This window comes from Geotrypetes seraphini, chromosome 5, assembly GCF_902459505.1.
Source record: "Geotrypetes seraphini chromosome 5, aGeoSer1.1, whole genome shotgun sequence".
In the NCBI taxonomy this organism is placed as follows: Eukaryota; Metazoa; Chordata; class Amphibia; order Gymnophiona; family Dermophiidae; genus Geotrypetes; species Geotrypetes seraphini.
In genome coordinates this window covers 21683799-21703670 of record NC_047088.1, presented here as the reverse complement: position 1 = coordinate 21703670, position 19872 = coordinate 21683799, and the positions used below count along the sequence as shown (strand labels likewise).

Sequence of the window (19872 nt, the reverse complement as noted above, 5' to 3'; positions counted from 1 at the left end):
CTTCACCAAACACTTGAAACAGTCACAACCTGGATGAAAAATCACAAACTTAAACTCAACCAAGACAAAACCAAATTCATCCTTCTCGAAAACGACAAGGTCCAAACCACAACCAACTTAGAAATAAACGCAATCAAATACCCAATCCAAACCACCATAAAACTACTTGGCATGACCATAGACAGATGCTGCACTATGCAACCGCAAATAAATAAAACAATTCAGAAATCATTCGCAGTCATGAGAAATCTGAGACAAGTCCGAAAATTCTTTGAAAAAACACAATTCCAACTTATAGTACAATCCCTAATACTAGGTATATTGGACTACTGCAACATCCTCTTCCTTCCTTGCCCTGTAACCATGATTAAACAACTCCAAACAATCCAAAATACAGCTTTGAGACTCATCTACTCATTGAGAAAACACGACCACATCACTGAAGCCTTCATCAACTCACATTGGCTCCCAATCCAGGAAAGAATCCAATTTAAATTCTACTGCATACTATTTAAAACCCTACACGGAGACAGCCCATCATACCTGAACAATCGCCTCATCCAAGCACCCACTACCAGACACAGAAAAACACACTCCCCATTCATACCCCCCCCAATCAAAGAAGTAAAAAGAACAAAACTACACGACGGCCTCCTAGCCACTCAAGCCGCAAGGCTGGACAACCAGATATCCAACCTTCTGATGACCACTCCAGACTATAGGACGTTCAGAAAAGAAATAAAAACCACACTTTTCAAGAAATTCCTGAAGCAGCATTAACATCACGACCTCTTAGTAACTCTAAAACCGACATCTGATCTACCCATTACTGCACTAACATCTACAACATCTGATCTACCCATTACTGCACTAACATCTACAACTTACCTATCTAGCCAATCACTGTAACTCTGTATTTCTAAATTAACCTTTTGTAATCCGCCTTGAACCGCAAGGTAATGGCGGAATAGAAATCCCTAATGTAATGTAATGTAATGTAATGTCTTGGTTATAACCATATATCTTTCCCATCATGTTTGGCATAAGAACATAAGAATTGCCACTGCAGGGTCAGACCAGTGGTCCATCGTGTCCAGCAGTCCGCTCCCGCGGCGGCCCTTAGGTCAAAGAAAAGTGCCCTAACTGAGACTAGCCTTACCTGCGTACGTTCTGGTTCAGCAGGAACTTGTATAACTTTGTCTTGAAACCCTGGAGGGTGTTTTCCCCTATAACAGCTTCCGGAAGAGCGTTCCAGTTTTCTACCACTCTCTGGGTGAAGAAGAACTTCCTTATGTTCGTACAGAATCTATCCCCTTTCAACTTTAGATAGTGCCCTCTCATTCTCCCTACCTTGGAGAGGGTGAACAACCTGTCTTTATTGACTAAGTCTATTCCCTTCATTATCTTGAATGTTTCGATCATGTCCCCTCTCAGTCTCCTCTTTTCAAGGGAGAAGAGGCCCAGTTTCTCTAATCTCTCAACAAGTATTTAAGCATGGGTGACTTAGGCCTGCACAGAGTGGTAGGTGCAGCTCTAGCCACCTTGGGGCAGATTGGATGGACCGTGCAGGTCTTTATCTGCCATCATTTACTGTATTTGTAGCATACCAACTAAGGGCAGTTATCCAGGTAACTGCTAATTAGTACCAATTAACATCAATTATAGTCAATTATTGGTTAATGCCATTAAGCAGCTAATTTATCAAATTAGTTATAGAGTATTATATAACTGTCAATATACTATGGGCTAGATTCATCAACCTGCCCTATCAGGCCCGATCTGGGCAGGTCTGACGAATTCTGGAACCTAAAATATGCAGATGGGGGCGATTGGAAGAACGCCCCCATTTGCCTGCACGGATTGCTATTGTGCACTGGACCTCCGGGCTCGGCACAGAATTTGTTTTTTTTTTCCTTTTTAACTTCTTTTTTCTTTTTTTTAGAGTCCGTGGTTTTAACCCGCTTAAGCCCACGGATTAAAACCATGGGCTTACACTGCTGGGAAGGGTGGGAGAGTCGGAGCAGGCAGGAGAGTCGGGGCTGCTGGAGGCTGGGGAGGCAGCAGCCCCTGGAGTTGATGCCGGTAACACCGGTGGGTGGGAAGAGAAGCCACAGATATCTGCAGTGAGCAGGCTGCCAGGAAACGAGGATCTCTCTGCTGCAGATCTTGGCTTCTAGGAGGCTGATCGGTCCAAAAAGGGTGTTTGAAGAAGCACAGGCTTCAGAGAGGGCCCAGAGCTCCGATGCTGCTCCCGGGCGCTACTACACCTGCCACTTTCAGGGGCAGAAGAATCTCCCGGGTCTGAGGTGGCAGCACTCATGCTACACAGTGCTCATGCACTTGGGTCTCTTCAGCAGATCTGGTTTTGCACAGTCTTCTATAAAAAGGAAGGGGATTATTGTTTTCTGAACGGCATGTCTCCTGGAGATCGGGGCTGACAGGGCTGAGAGCAGGGAGCAGAAGGTAGTCGGAAAGGGTCCTCAGCAGTCGCTTTTTTTTGATCGGCCAGCCCACTCAGTGTTGCAGGGTTTTGTTTAGTGAATCGCGTCCCTGCCTACTTTGCATGCCGTTGTCCTCATTTGCATACACGGATCGGAGGATGGTGGGCAGAGAGGTAAGTGAATCGGGCCGGGGTCGCTAAGGGGTCACAAACCAATCGGTACACAACTTTGCATGCTAATTGTTGAATTTGGTTCGCATGTGTATAATCAGGGAAGTACCGGTATATACTAATTATTATTTCTAAAACATACAGCACTGTGTTTCCCTGGTAGCATTAAACATGCAAGAGACGGTCCCTGCTTGAAAGAGCTTATAAATGAATTATGACAGACATAGAGGACAAAGGTGATTTTATACATGATACTTAGGTGGAAATTGCAAGAGACTTAAGGGATGGAGGGGTAAGGTAGTAAGAGGGAATGATAACAGATATGGGTGCTTTACAAGTTGGCAGGGTAGGACTTAAACGCAGCTTCAAAAAAGTGGGCTTTCAGCCTGGACTTGAGGACTACCAGAGACGGTGCTCAACGCACTGAGTCAGGCAGGTTGTTCCAGGCTTTTGGTGCAGCAAGGTAGAAGGGATGGAGTCGAGAGTTAGCAGTAGAGGAGAAGGGTACCGACAAGAGAGACTCGCCCAGCGGGGTTGTCGAGGCGGCGTATAGGGAGAGACAAGAGAGGAGAGATACTGAGGAGCTACAGAACGAATACTCCTGTAGGTCAGTAAGAGGAGTTTGAACTGTTTGTGGAAATGAACAGGGAGCCAGTGGAGCTTTAGAGAAGTTGTTTCTTATTGACATGATAGATGAGGCTACCCAAATAAAATCTTTCAGTTTATAGCAGGGATCTCAAAGTCCCTCCTTGAGGGCTGCAATCCAGTCAGGTTTTCAGGATTTCCCCAATGAATATGCATGAGATCTATGTGTATGCACTGCTTTCAATGCATATTCATTGGGGAAATCCTGAAAACCTGACTGGATTGTGGCCCTCAAGGAGGGACTTTGAGATCCCTGGTTTATAGGGACATGTGTGCTTTTCAGGATGCCCCTTCCCTCTCCATCCAGCCAAATGAAGGAAAATGACTGGGACCAATTTTGTTCTTAGTTTCAGAGAGCATAGCTGACCTGAATGCACTCTGCTCTGGTGTCACCATGTTGCAGAGCTTCACAACAAACCGAAAACCAGCACAATAACATTTGAAGTAAATACTATTTTTATTGCTGTCTGTGTCTTACCACAAGGTTTCAGGCGGGACAGGTGCATTAAAGACTCAAGGCGACGCTCTGAGGGTTTTTTTTTTAACTCAGTTGCTGGCTGAGATTTCGTGGCTAAGAACAAGCTGTAATAGGAGTGTTTACTTCACTGCTGGCGTGCTGAATTATTGGTTTTGTTTTTCTTTGGGGTTTCTTTTTGTTGTTGTTGTTACTTTTTTTTTTTGTTGTTAATAATTCTTATTGAGAAAGCAGTCAAATACAAACAACAAGGCCCAAACCGAGGACCAAAAAACTGGTACAGGAGAAGAGTAAAACGCTGGTAGATACAAATGCCTTACAACAGGAGAGGTGCAATCAAAACAGCCACTAGGAGTAAATACAAAGTCAGCTTGATAGAAAAGGCGAACCCTGCCAAATTGGGTCCAGGTAGGTGCACCAAAAAACACCCTCCTAAAGATACCAAAGATTGCAAAATCATTTTGTCAAAAGTAGAAACCCCATACGCAACCATCTCCCACTCATCCAGCTTACAAAACCATCCATCTCAAGCAATCCACACAAACCACACCAGCCATACATCAAGCACACCTCAAGCTGGTTTTTGCATCTAGCGGTTTCCTCCTATTCCTTTCAGTCACTGTAGTGACGGCCTTAAAAGATTTGATTTGATTTTTTTCCATTTTAAGATGAGAGAATAACCATTTGACCAGAGCTGTACATGGTAATGACTCGTGTGCTAAGCACGCACTAATCGATTGGCAATGTAGCGACACTTAATTGATTAGCGTTGAACACGCCTACTCTCCGCCCCAACCTGCAAGGGAAGTGGGTACAGAATGCAAAATTACCACAGGGCACTTATGTACAGCGGTAAGCATGTGCTTAGGAAAAGGGCACCTAAGTTCTCTGTAGGACCCTTAAAAACATCCAGAGATTGCTACTAGTCTTACAACGTACAAAATCATTGCTAAAGTGTAGTAAACAGGCTTAGCTGGTTGTAAAACATGGCATAAGAGGTTTAATTTCCTCTTTCTGTCTCCAAATGTTTCTGAGAACTAAAAGTTCCTCTTAATTGTATCTGATATTTGCCTTACATTTTCTGTATTTAAATCTCTTAGCAATTAAGTTCAAAATCCAGAGAGACAGAATAGCCTGGTGTGTTCAGCCATAATATGTTGTCTTCTCTGTGTAGCTGTGTACATAGGGAAAAGTGTGTAGAAAACACCTTGCAGCTGACTCGATGACCCTCTTTTGAGAAATGGTTTTATGCAAACTGTCTTTGTTCTTAGGAAGCAACCCAAGTGTGCCCTACATATGAATAACACAGATTTCAGAGCTGGCGTGTCCGATCATTAGCATGTGAATGACCAGTGGTCACTTCCGTTTTCCTACACCACAGTTCCGGCATCAGAGCACTGCCTGTTGTTCACAAAGGCCAGAGAAAGTCCCACTGACCAGTCTGGCTTATAATTCAGTCATTTCTTTCAACAAATCCCTACCTGAGCAGATCACTACCACTAAATTCCAGACTTACTAGTTTTCGCTGGCTTTTACCAAGCTGCAGTAGAGCTACGTAAATGCTCCCATGCTCATAGAATTCTTATCAACGTCGGACCATTTACATAAGAATATAAGAATTGCCGCTTTTGGGTCAGACCAGTGGTCCATCGATCCCAGGAGTCCGCTCATGCGGCGGCCCTTGGTCAAAGACCAGCACCTTAACTGAGACTAGCCCTACCTGCGTACGTTCTGGTTCAGCAGGAACTTGTCTAACTTTATCTTGAATCCCTGAAGGGTGATTTCCTCTATAACAGCCTCCGGAAAAGCGTTCCAGTTTTCTACCACTCTCTGGGTGAAGAAGAACTTCCTTACGTTCGTACGGAATCTATCCCCTTTCAATTTTAGAGAGTGCCCTCTTGTTCTCCCTACCTTGGAGAGGGTGAACAACCTCTCCTTATCTACTAAGTCTATTCTCTTCAGTACCTTGAATGTTTCGATCATGTCCCCTCTCAATCTCCTCTGTTTGAGGGAGAAAAGGCCCAGTTTCTCTAATCTCTCACTGTACGGCAACTCCTCCAGCCCCTTAACCATCTTAGTCGCTCTTCTCTGGACCCTTTCGAGTAGTACCGTGTCCTTCATGTACGTCGACCAGTGCTGGATGCAGTACTCCAGGTGAGGGCGCACCATGGCCCGGTACAGCGGCATGATAACCTTCTCCAATCTGTTTGTGATCCCCTTCTTTATCATTCCTAGCATTTACCTCATTGGCCCGCAGTAGAAACTTTTGCTGCGGGTTTGTTAAAGGAGCCCTTTTATGTATTGAGTTGATGGTATGTCAGGATGTTTTCCACACATATAGCCTGCGAACAATAATTTTTTTTTTAAAAGGCAGCATAAAAACCATAAAGCAGTATAGCCTGTATATAATGAAGCAGGTAGAAAGCCGCGGTAGTAGGTTCCCCTTGGTAAATGCATCGAAGCCTATTTAGTTTCTTTGGTGCATATGCTGTGGGAGAATCACTACTGCGGCTCTGTAGAAGGGGCCCAAAAAACTGTTAATGTTCTCTTTATATATTCTGCCTATATTTTCAAAATTCCAGATTCTGCAGAGATTACATAAATTCTGGGGCCTGTTTATGAAGCTGTGGTAAAAAGCGTCCCACACTATGACTGGTGTGTGGGTTTTCCTGCACACTGAGGCCACTTTTTTTTTTTTTTTTTTGCACAGCTATACAATGGCCGCATTTTCAATTTCCCCAGTTAATGGCCACATGCTAATTCCTCTATGCACTAACTCCAAAATAGGAGAAATCACCTACCAAAGTCTTCAATCAATAGCACTTTTTTTAACAGAATATTAGTTTTATTATTGCCATCAGATATAAACAGAGTCCAAGAGTAGGAAAAGGGTGACAGGATAATTGCGTGCAAGAAACCAGCGCACCGACAATCGAGCACTGCCAATTCGGCGCAAGAAAGAAGTGTGCCGTGGGAAAACTTAGTTTTAAAGATCTCTGACGGGGGGTGCATAGTGTTTGCGCTGCCGTTAGGGGGTGTGTGGAGGGTGCAACCCCCCACATTATAGAGAAAACGGAACTTTTCCTGAAAAAATCAGAAAAAGTTCCGTTTTCTCTATAATGGAGGGTTCCAACCCTCCCCTTGAACAGCAGCGCAAACACTATATAGTAAAGTGTGTGTGGGGGGGGTTCCCACTCACACCCCGCTTTGGAGCTCTTTAAAACTAAGTTTTCCCACAGTGCGCTTCTTTCTTGCGCCGAACTGTCAGTGCTTGATTGTCGGCTCACTGGTGTCTCGCGCACGACTGACTATGAACCAGGAAAAGCCTGAGTTTTACTGGGAGACACACAGAGAATTTCTCCAAGCTCCCTTTCTTTCTTTCATCGGCATAAAAACCTACCCTCTGGTACTCAGTGTTTCAAAAAATCTTAAACGAGCATTTTCAACCTTATTACAGTAGACTTCATTGGTTACTTTTGGAAGCTAGAATAAAATTCAAGTTAGGAGTTACGGTTTATAAGATCTTAACGGTAATTTTCCTGATTATTTGACAGATCTAGTGTCCATATTGTATAGCCCTCTTTCTAAATATCAAATGAGAAAAACTTTTAAATTGAAATTTCCTAAGGCTAAGAATGTAAATTTTCTTTGTCAATTCAATATCAACTGATTAGTTTTTTGAACCAACTTCCTTTGAGATTACACGTCGCTGGGCATTATATTTGGTTCAAAAAAACTACTATGTAATCATCCCCAAAAAGGCAACTTCTTGGCAATGTCCAGCTACCTTATGCTGTAAATTGTAACTTCCTGGAAATGTCCAGCTACCGTATACTGTTATCCAGCTATCTTATACTGTAAATTGTAACTTCTTGGAAATGTCCAGCTACCGTATACTGTTATCCAGCTATCTTATACTGTAAATTATAACTTCTTGGAAATGTCCAGCTACCTTATACTGTTATTTGTAATTCCTGGAAATGTCCAGCTATCTTACTCTGTAATCCGCTTAGAACTGCAAGGTACAGGCGGAATAGAAGTCACTAATGTAATGTAATGTAATGTAAAATCTTTTCTGTTTCCATCATGATTGATTTAAATTGGGCTTAATTATGCTATGTAAGTTTTATGTTTTAAATCTGTAGTTCCCGGACAAATTGGTCTGGTTTATTTTACTTCTGTTATCTGTCCTTCAACTATTTAGGTAAAGGCGGAATAGAAAAAACTTATTAAGATAAGATAAGACATGTATGTTTTGCTATTTCATTTGCTTATTGTATACGTTAATCAGTAGCAAAATCCATTTTATGCTTTTAACATTTGTCATGTTATATCCAACAGGCTTGGCGGAAACGCTGGTTTGTGTTGCGGAGAGGGCGGATGAGTGGGAATCCGGATGTACTAGAATACTACAGAAATAACCATTCCAAGAAACCCATCCGTGTCATAGACCTCAACGATTGTGAAGTGCTGAAGAACACGGGGCTGAGCATCGTCAAGAAACAGTTCCAAAACAACTTTGTCTTCATCGTGAAAACCACTTGCCGCACGTTCTACCTCGTGGCTAAGACAGAAGAAGAAATGCAGACTTGGGTGCACAACATCCATGAGATCTGTAACTTTGGGCATTTAGAGGATGGCACAGGTAGGAAAGAAAGCGGGCAGAGCAAATATCTCAAGTCACACAAAGCATGAGATCAGAAAAATGTCAGGAATGTACTCTGAACGAAAGAATGGGTTTTGATTGAGATTCATTTTCCATTCCTCCAGGACCGCTAAAATATAAGTGCTCAGTTCAGAATGCAAGTGGTTTTCAGCTATAGAAAAATGTGCACTTATTATTTCACAGTTAATATTCTCCTTGGAAACTTCTTGCATTCATCTGTAAAAAGATAACTGATTAATTATCTGAGGATGGGATATTAATGAAATGAGGAGGGACATTTTCAATATGATGTCTAAATCTAATTTTGAATGTTTGGGGAAACGGCCGAAAATCCAGTATAGAAAATGGTCATAGTCAAACCTAGAAGGTAACAATTTTTATCAAAAATAGCCATTTCCTAGATATGTGTATCCTTGGTGCAGGCAAGAGGCAGGAACTTCTTCCACCAGCATCTGCATATCCTGTGGGCTGCGTGCCGATGCCAGATGGGGTAAGACTGAATGCTGTTTGGGCGGGGGGTGCTCGCAAATCGAGTCAAAGCTCGGTTTGCGAGACATGATTTGCAAGAATGTTTTGCTCGTCTTGCAAAACACTCGCAAACTGCGTTACTCGCAAACCAAGGTTTGACTGTATTTGCATGCACTTCATTGTATTCAAATAGATCTCATCATATTCATAGGGGAAATCCTGAAAACCCAATTGGGTTGTGACCTGTGAAGATTGAGATTGCACAGCCCACACCCTGATCTAGTGGAAGAATATCACCCATGTACTGTATTTTCTATTTAATTCTGTATTGTTCTAGTCTCTGTTACAGAATATGAAGCTTAAATAAATCAAACATATATGTTAAAATTATTTTCTGTGAGACAGAATGGGAGAGAAACTGACTACAAATGGAAAAATACCCAAATATTTCATGTATTTTCAGGAGGCATGGCCTAGTGGTTAAGGCTGAAGCCTCAACATCCTGAAGTTGCAGGTTCAACCCCAGCAACCTTGTGACCTTGAGCAAGTTACTTAACACTCCATTGCCCCAGGTACAGTAGTCAGATTGTGAGCCCACCAGGACAGATAGGGAGAACTACTTGAGAACATAAATGTAAACTGCTTAGGTTATAAGCAGAGTATAAATGCTGAATAAATTGATAAAATAAATTGATAGAACAAACTAGAATCACAGATTTTCTGCAGCTTTGGAAATTCCAAAGGATGAAATCTGATCGGAAAGCACCTGCAAAACCTCTGGCCTTTATCCAGGCCAAAACAATGAAGCTGACATGATGGAGCTCACAAAAATACAAAAAGCAACAGTCTTGATGTCTTGAAATAAATAAGAAGTAACGTTAAGGAGAACACATCTGGCCCAAGGACAGGCCTCTTAAGCCAATGTATTCTGCCAGACATTTGCAGTGACGGGCATTGTCTCTGCTCCTCTGTCCTGTGGGTCACTTGAGGACATTTTCACTGACTTCCCTAAGGGTACTCTGTTAAGCTAGCCACAGTGGGGATGGGCATTACTTACATAACTCAGCGTTCAATGATTCCTTACATTGACACTGCCAAAAGTGTCACATGGTCCTCAGCAGTAATGAGCACAAGAAGTTGCATTGTTCCGGCTCAATCCAGACCCTCCTTTGTCTGGAGGTTGACAGTCACAACATGCCGCATATTGCTAGTGTTGACCAACTGCACAGAGACTGTGGAAAAGACAGGTTTTTTTTTTAAAAAAAAAAAACAAAACAAACCCAAAAAGCTAGTAAAAAGAGGTTACGGTTGGATTTTTTATTTTGTAATCCTTTGGGATTAAAAGAACAAGACAGTGGGGATCTGTAAAATAAATCCTGCCACATAAATTATTCTGACAACCTCAGAATGGTTTACATGAATTTATTTTCCCTGTCTGTCTTGGTGGACTCACAATCTATCTAATATACCTGGGGCAATGGGAGTTTCAAGACTAAGCTAGACAAGTTCCTGCTAAACTGGGACGTACACAGGTGGGGCTGGACTCATTTACAGCACTGGTCTTTGACCTAGGGGCCGTCACGTGAGCAGACTGCTGGGCAGGATGGACCACTGGTCTGACCCAGCAGCGACAATTCTTATGTTCTTATTAAGTGACTTGCCCACGGTCACAAGAAGCAGCGTGGGTAGGAACCCACAGCCTCAGGGTGCTGAGACTGTAGCTTTAACCATTGTGCCACACTCTCCCCGTTATCCCAGGACAAGCAGGCAGCTATTCTTGACTGATGGGTGACGGCACCGACGGAGCCCCGGTACGGACAATTTTAGAGTGATTGCACTCTAAGAACTTAGAAAGTTCTGGTAGGCCGCACCGCGCACGCGCGAGTGCCTTCCCGCCCGACAGAGGCGCGCGGTCCCCAGTTTCTTAGTTTCCGCGGAGCTAAGAAGACGCGTCTCTCTCAACGGCTGTTGTGAGAGGATTTTTTGTGAACTTCCCGCTCGCGTAAACTTTTTGAGGAATATTATTTCCTTTCCTTTTTTCTTTATTTTCTTTCTTAAAAAAAAAAAAAAAAACTTTTTGTTTTTTTGCCTGTTTTTCGGCCTTGCCCCGGCGGGGCCTTTAGCCACCATCGAGGCCTCGGCCTTCGATTTGGCTGAAGCCGTTTTTACATTCATGCCCCCCCAACCCGGCTTCAAAAAGTGCCAGCGGTGTGCACGACCAATTTCACTAACTGATCCTCATAATTGGTGTCTCCAGTGTCTTGGTCCCGACCATCGAGCGTCAACCTGCACCCGCTGTGCAACTTTAAAAAAGAGAACTCTCAAAAATCGAGAGATTCAACAAAAATTATTGTTTGGTGCCGAGATGTCTGATTCTACACCGGCACCGACATCGGCACCGGCGCAGTCGGCACCCACATCATCGACACCACGCGATACCGCGGCGGTGTCGACTCCAGGTAAGCCGGCTAAGAAGCCTTCCCCGTTGGAGCGTCCTCCGGTCTCGATGGCAGCGAGTCCAATTCTGTCGACCTCGAGGCGCCCACGGAAGCGCTCCGCTCCAATAGAGGTGAGCCCCTCGACATCGGGGTCCTCATCCTCGGAGCGTAGAGCGGCACCGAAGGTACCATTAAAGAAAAAGACGGTACCGGTGCCTTCCCTTGAGGAGCGTATAGCTGCTGTTCTAAAGGAACAACTTAAAGAACAGCTACAGCACCTCCTACCTCCAGCCCTGGCATCGAATTTGCCGGTACCAGTCCGGTCTGAGCCACCGGTACCGATAGTGGACCGTCCTATTTTATCGACGTCCACTCTATCGGTACCGGTACAGTCGGTTTCCTCGGTCTCCATGCCGATTCTGGCGCCGGAGCCGAGAGCTCACCATCAAGCTGTACAAACTTCGGCTCCGGTGCGTACTGTAGCATCTCCCGGTACCGAATCGGGCAGGTCAGGGAAGTCTCTTCACAAGTCCCGGCATTTAGAGCCTTCCACTCCAGAGTCTCGAGACCGGAGTTCTCAGGTTCGAGACCCTGACTTATGGGGTGACTCGGAGGATCCTCTTCTTTCGGAGGGAGAATGCTCTTCTGGTGATGAGGACCCGTCTCTTTTAGAAGCCTCCTCTAAACCAGATGTATCTTCCTTTTCTTCATTTTTGAAGGAAATGTGTAATTCTCTCTCCATTCCTTTGGAGGCTGAGTCAAAGAAATCCAAGGCTTTCCTTGATGCCTTGGACTTTGACCAGCCTCCAAAGGAATACCTTAAACTCCCTCTCCATGATATATTGAGAGAGACGTTTTATAAAAATCTGGAATCTCCTTTAACTATTCCTGGAGCGCCTAAAAAGTTGGATTCCTTGTATAAAGTCATTCCTATTCCTGGGTTTGACAAGCCCCAATTAGCTCATGAGTCCCTTTTGGTTGAGTCCACTTTGAAAAAGTCCAAAGGGGCTAGTGTATATGCCTCAGTCCCTCCTGGCAGAGAGGGCAAATCTATGGACAAGTTTGGTAAAAGGCTATACCAAAATGCTATGTTAGCAAATCGATCAGGAAATTATGCATTCCATTTCTCTTTTTATCTTAAGCACTTAATACAAAATATCACTGCTTTTGAGAAATATCTTCCTGATAGGAAAAAGTCTGCTTTTCACCACACTTGTTCATCTCTTTTACAGCTTCGAAAATTCATGGTAAGATCTATCTATGATACTTTCGAGCTGACCTCCAGAGCCACGGCCATCTCAGTGGCCATGCGAAGGCTAGCCTGGCTTCGTGTTTCAGAACTGGACGTTAATCACCAGGATAGGCTAGCCAATACACCTTGCTTAGGGGATGAGCTGTTTGGAGATTCCATGGACTCCACTACCCAGAAATTATCAGCTCATGAGACCAGATGGGACACGCTTCTTAAAACTAAGAAGCCTCCACCAACTAGGCCCTTTCGTCCACAATCAACCTACCAACGTAGATTTGTGGCTCGCCCTCTGCCTCAAACTGCTCAACAACCTAGGCGTCAGAGGCAACAGCGTCCAGCTGCTAGACAACCTCAGCAACAACAGCAGGTAAAATCTACTCCTGCACAAAAGTCTACTCAACCCTTTTGACTTGGTTCTCCAGAACATAGCCAGTCTTCTCCCTCCTACTCAACTTCCACAGCCTATAGGAGGACGTCTTTCTTATTTCATAAGCCGTTGGGAACTTATCACGTCAGATCAGTGGGTTCTGAACATCATCCACCACGGCTACTCTCTCAACTTTCAAACTCTACCTCCTCCAAGTCAACCAAAAGAGTCTGCTTCGCACAATCAGTCTTTCCTTCTTCTCCAGGAGGTTCAATCCCTTCTCCTTTTGAACGCCATAGAGGAGGTTCCTCTAGATCAAAAGGGACAGGGATTCTACTCCCGTTACTTTTTAGTCCCCAAAAAAACAGGAGATCTCAGACCAATTCTAGATCTCCGCGATCTCAACAAATGTTTGGTCAAAGAAAAGTTCAAAATGCTCTCTCTAGCCACTCTTTATCCTCTTCTAAATCAAGGCGACTGGCTATGTTCTCTCGATCTCAAAGAAGCGTACACTCATATACCGGTCAATCTGGCCTCCAGACAATACCTACGCTTCATGATCAATCGTTGTCATTACCAATACAAGGTGCTACCCTTCGGTCTTGCCTCCTCTCCGAGAGTATTCACCAAATGTCTGATTGTGGTGGCTGCCTTCCTGCGATCTCACCACCTTCAGGTCTTTCCTTACCTGGACGATTGGTTGATAAAGGCCAATTCATCTCAGACTGTTCTCCTGGCCACCAACCAAACTATCAGGTTTCTTCAACTTCTGGGGTTCGAGATCAATCTACCCAAATCTCATCTCATCCCCACTCAGAGACTTCAATTCATAGGAGCTGTCTTGGACACAATCCTCATGAGAGCGTTCCTGCCGTCCAATCGTCTTCAAACGCTTCACTCTCTATGTCAACAGGTGCTTCCACAGCGTTCCATCACAGCAAAGCAAATGATGATTCTTTTGGGTCACATGGCCTCCACAGTTCATGTCACGCCTCTTGCACGTCTTCACCTGCGCACTCCTCAATGGACACTAGCTACCCAGTGGTCCCAAGCGACGGATCCTTGCTCACGTCACATATCTGTGACATCATCTCTTCGTCAGTCTCTACAATGGTGGTTGGTATCCTCAAATCTGTCCAGAGGTCTTCTGTTCCATCAACCTCCTCATCAACTAGTCATCACCACCGATGCCTCCCCTTATGCATGGGGAGCTCATTTGAACGAGTTCCAAACTCAAGGTCTTTGGACTGCCCAGGAAAAGAAGCGTCACATCAATTTCCTGGAACTCAGAGCGATGTTTTATGCCCTCAAGGCCTTCCAACATCTTCTTTTTCCTCAAGTTGTCCTGTTGTGCACAGACAATCAAGTTGCGATGTACTACATCAACAAACAGGGTGGGACGGGCTCTCGCCTCTTATGCCAGGAAGCCCAAAAGATCTGGACTTGGGCCGTAAATCACCATCTATTCCTGAAAGCTATTTACATTCAGGGAGAGGAGAATTCCTTAGCGGACAAGCTCAGCAGAGTTCTCCAACCTCACGAATGGACAATAGATCCGGTAACTCTACAATCCATCTTCGCTCAATGGGGCACCCCTCAGATAGACCTCTTTGCAGCTCCGCACAATCATCAGCTGCCCCTATTCTGCTCCAGACTCTACTCACCTCACCGTCTGGCAGCGGATGCTTTTCTCCTCGATTGGTCCAATCTGTTCCTGTACGCTTTCCCTCCTCTGCCTCTCATGTTGAGAACCTTATTCAAGCTCAAGAGGGATCAAGCAACCATGATTCTGATTGCTCCGAGGTGGCCCAGGCAACATTGGTTCTCCCTTCTACTTCAACTCAGTTCCAGGGAACCTTTTCTTCTGCCTCTGTATCCTTCTCTGCTTACTCAGCATCAGGAAACTCTTCTACACCCCAACCTACAGTCGCTGCACCTGACAGCTTGGTATCTCTCGGGCTGACTTCTCATGATACACTCTTGTCTCAGCCTGTTCGTTCAATTCTGGATGCCTCCAGGAAACCGGCCACTCTTCAATGTTACCATCAGAAGTGGACACGGTTTTCTTCATGGTGTTTTCTCCATCATTATGATCCCACTTCCCTTGCAGTGGAGACATTGTTGGATTATCTCCTTTCTTTGTCAGACTCTGGCCTCAAGTCCACTTCAATCAGAGTCCATCTTAGTGCTATAGCAGCTTTTCATGAGCCAATCCATGGAAAACTCCTCTCAACTCATCCCTTAGTGTCCAGGTTCATGCGGGGTCTTTTTAATGTGAAACCACCTCTTAAAGCCCCTCCTGTGATCTGGGATCTTAATGTAGTTCTTTCCGCTTTAATGAAGCCTCCATTTGAACCCTTGGCTACTGCTTCTTTCAAGTTTCTCACTTGGAAGGTGCTTTTTCTTATTGCTCTTACCTCTGCCAGGAGGGTCAGTGAGCTCCATGCACTAGTGTCGGATCCACCTTTTACAGTCTTTCATCATGACAAGGTGGTTCTGCGTACTCATCCAAAGTTTCTCCCGAAGGTTGTCTCTGAATTCCATCTCAACCAATCCATTGTTCTGCCTGTCTTTTTTCCAAAACCTCACTCTCATTCTGGGGAACAGGCTTTACATACTTTGGACTGTAAGAGGGCTTTGGCTTACTATTTAGACCGTACTAAGCCTCACAGATCATTCCCTCAACTCTTTCTGTCCTTTGATCCAAATAAATTGGGACGTCCTGTTTCTAAACGTACGTTGTCTAATTGGCTGGCAGCGTGCATATCTTTCTGTTATGCTCAGACCGGACTGACACTGGAAGGTTCTGTCACAGCCCATAAAGTCCGAGCTATGGCAGCATCTGTAGCTTTCCTCCGATCCACGCCCATTGAGGAAATCTGCAAAGCTGCCACTTGGTCCTCAGTTCATACTTTTACATCTCATTATTGTCTGGACACATTTTCCAGACGGGATGGACACTTCGGCCAATCTGTTTTGCAAAATTTGTTTTCCTAATGGCCAACCTTCCCTCCATCCCTCTTTTATTAGCTTGGAGGTCACCCATCAGTCAAGAATAGCTGCCTGCTTGTCCTGGGATAAAGCACAGTTACTTACCGTAACAGGTGTTATCCAGGGACAGCAGGCAGATATTCTTGCGTCCCTCCCTCCTCCCCGGGTTGGCTTCTTAGCTGGCTTATCATAACTGGGGACCGCGCGCCTCTGTCGGGCGGGAAGGCACTCGCGCGTGCGCGGTGCGGCCTACCAGAACTTTCTAAGTTCTTAGAGTGCAATCACTCTAAAATTGTCCGTACCGGGGCTCCGTCGGTGCCGTCACCCATCAGTCAAGAATATCTGCCTGCTGTCCCTGGATAACACCTGTTACGGTAAGTAACTGTGCTTTCTCTTCTAGGTTGGGCCAAGAACTTTTCATCAGCCCCTCATATTGTGATAACATAATGCCTTATTCCACCAGTGCCTAAGAGCCAACCTCATCAGTGATGTCACAATGGCTTGACTGTCCTATACTTGGCTCACATAAGAACATAAGAGCTGCCATACTGGGACAGACCAAAGGTCCATCAAGCCCAGTATCCCGTTTCCAACAATGGCAAACCTAAGTCCCAAGTACCTAGCTAGATCCCAAGTAGTAAAACAGATTTTATGCTGCTTATCCTAGGAATGAGCAGTGGATTTCCCCAAGCCATCTCAATAATGGCCTATGGACTTCTCTTTTAGGAAATTATCCAAACCTTTTTTAAAACCCCGCTAAGCTAACTGATTTCACCACATTTTTCAGCAATGAATTCCAGAGTTTAATTTCACCTTGTGTGAAAAAATATTTTCTCCAGTTTGTTTTAAATCTAAGAACATAAGAATTGCCATAACGGGACAGACCAAAGGTCCATCAAGCCCAGTATCCTGATTTTCAAAAGGAAACTTTGCAATACATATGTGATTGGTGATCCCACCTTCACTCTGTCTAAAATTAGGTAACATTTATGCATATATGTTATAGAATACAGGTACATATGCATGTATAGAGGTAGATTCAATAAATAGTGTTCAGAAAAGGGTACCCAAAAAAATCGGTGCTCAATGCTGTTCTACAATGTGTACTCAAAGATGAGCACCCATTATAGAATAATGCTGAATGTGGAGCACTGCAGGTAGTCCAGAATGCCGCTGCACGAATGATTTTTGGGAGTGATAGGTCGGGATATGTGATCTCCCTTTTGCGACAATTTCAGTGGCTTCCTGTTAAATGTAGGATTTTGTTTAAAGTTTTAGTGTTAATATTTCAGGCAGTGCGTAATGGAATACCTTGGTATTTATCGTAAGCTATGACATTTGTATCATTCACATTGCCCATTAAGATCTGAGATGGCGATGTGACTAGATGGAATGCAGTGAGTGAAATATGCGGAGATTAGGATGAAGGCGATTTCAGTAGCAGGTGAAAATGCGGAGCAACTTAGTTGGACAGTTAAGGATAGAGGAACACTGTAATTTCAACAAATGCAAGAAACCTCTAAGAATGAACATTCAATACAAAAAACAAGTTTCTACAACACAACTTAAACGTTATGGGGCTCATAATTTAAAAAAAAATAAAATAAAAACCTCTAAAAAGTGGCCTAAATGGCTACTTGGACGATCAAAAAGCCTGATCGTCCAAGTACCCATAATCAAAGCTGGTTTTAGACGTATCTAAAACCAGCTTAGGCCTTTCCCCTGCCTCTAAACGCACAGAGAGAAAAGAGGCGTTTTTAGAGGAGGGGAAAGGGTGGGAGGTGGGCCGACCTCGACCTAGGCGTGCAACAGGTATAACCAAAACTTTAGGCAGGTTGCCTAGTCGGCACTTATACGTTTTGACTTAGACCAAGTCAAAACAGGTATAAGTGCCAAAAAGGGGCCGCTTAGCTGATCGTGGCTGCTGCGACCAACAACCTGCCTACCCCCTACAGCAATGATCCTGGCAGGAGAGATGGCTCATCTCCCCTGCCGCAATCCACCCTTCCCCCCCACAACGATCAGGGCAAGAGGGAGCCTAAACCCTCCTGCCCCACGGCACCCCTGATCCCCCAATTACGTTTGGGGCAGGAGGGAGCCCAAGCCCTCCTGCCCCGCGGCACCCCCAAAACCCAGAAACCCCGATTACGTTCCCGGGGCCTTAGGCCCATGTGCCTAAGGCCCCGCCCACAGGAGGAGCCTAAGGCTCCTGGGCCTATTCTGGTTGGCCCAGGCGCCTCAGGCCCCACCTGTGGACGGGGTTTGAGCCGCCTGGGCCAATCCGGCCCCATTCCTGGGATGGCTGGCCTGCCGGACGGGCAGGCTTGGCACCCATCCATCCGGCCAACGATTTCAAGGTATGGGCTTGGGTTCCCTCCTGCCCCAAACGTAATCGGGGGTTCGGGGGTGCCGCGGGGCAGGAGGGTTTGGGCTCCTTCCTGCCCCGAACGTAATCGGGGAGTCGGGGTGCCGCCGTGGCAAGAGGGCTTGGGGGGGGGGGGTCAGGGTTCGACGGGGCAGGAGGGCTTGGGCTCCCTCCTGCCCGGATCGTTGTAGGGGGGTGGATTCTGTAACCAGTGTTGTTTTTGACAGATACCGGTCAGAATCCAGCTTTTAGGCGAAGGACTGGCTCCTCCTTCGCCTAAAAGCCCTTGTTTTGGACGTTTGGGGCTTAGGCTTTTTTTAGGTTGATTATATGGTATAAGTTTAGACCAGTGGTCTCAAACTCGTGGCCCGGGGGCCACATGCGGCCCGCCAGGTACTATTTTGAGGCCCTCAGTATGTTACCATTGTTCTGGAACGTTGCCCTCCTCACTTCTGTAACCTCATGCAAGCGCTTTCCTGCGTCTATACGCAATTATGAGGTGGAGCAGAGAGAACAATTGCATACAGACGCAGGAAAGCACTTGTGTGAGGTTACAGCAGTGAGGTGGGTGACGTTCCAGAACGTAAGGTAACCATTGGAGTCAATGCAGCTTGTGCGTGTGTACTTAATCTCGTGAACTCTTGCAAAATTCGGCACCTCTCCTGGCGGTGACTGCTTGATGTAAGTTGTTAGTTGTGTCCAGTGCTGGAGAAGGTGAGAGTTGAAGGTGTTTGCGGACGCGACCACCGGACACTTAAGTTACAAGTCGGATATTGATTCTCCCCTCTACAAAAAAACCTAGAGGACTACACCAAAATCTTCTCTCTTGCAGTTGATACTTTAGATTAGAATCTAAATCACAATTTTGCTTGAGATAAAACTCTTTATAGTTTATAAAACTTCCGTTAATTGCTTATGATAATTTCAGCTATATACAGCTGAGAGCAGTGCAACATGCAGAAAGTGAAAAACTATCTAAACTTCACTTTCTGCATGTTGCACTGTTTTCAGCTGTGTATAGCTGAAATTATCAGAAACAATTAAGGAAAGATTTATAAACTATAACGAGTTTTACCTCATGCAAAGTTATCATTTCTTTAATAAGACATTAACTATTTTTTTCTGCGGCTCTCCAAGTATCTACAAATCCAAAATGTGGCCCTGCAAAGGGTTTGAGTTTGAGACCGCTGGTTTAGACGTAGTGGTGGTCTGGGCGTTTAAACAGCTGAACGTAGAGGCAGGCCATTATCAAAAAAAACCTCCTTTTGGACGTTTTTTTTGATAATGGACATTTTTCCTGCTTATACTTTCAACGTTTAAGGCCTTAGGCCAAAAGGGGACTTAGACTTTTTTTTTGATTATGCCCCTCCACGTCTATATTGAGAGGAAAGGTCTCAGAAATCCTGCTCCGTTCAATGAATGAACATTGGAATAACAAATGCAGGTTGGATTCTCGTTCATCGACCAAAACCTCTCACTCATTCATTTAAATCATTTTATTTATTTATCATATTTTCATTAACTTATCAAGTATACACTTGTACAGAAAGATAAAATTAAAAAGATAAGGAAAAGATGCATTACTAATAGTAAT

At 44.8% G+C, this 19872-nt stretch overlaps 1 protein-coding gene across 2 annotated transcripts in view; it reads left to right on the top strand.

Annotated features, from left to right (window-relative positions):
• GAB3 (GRB2 associated binding protein 3) overlaps positions 1 to 19872 on the top strand; it is a 244502-nt gene that overhangs the window by 147257 nt on the left and 77373 nt on the right. For both annotated transcript variants that reach the window (XM_033946079.1, XM_033946080.1), the window contains exon 2: positions 8073 to 8376. In XM_033946079.1, coding sequence (XP_033801970.1) covers positions 8073 to 8376 — 304 coding nt within the window. The remainder of the gene's footprint in view (positions 1 to 8072; positions 8377 to 19872) is intronic.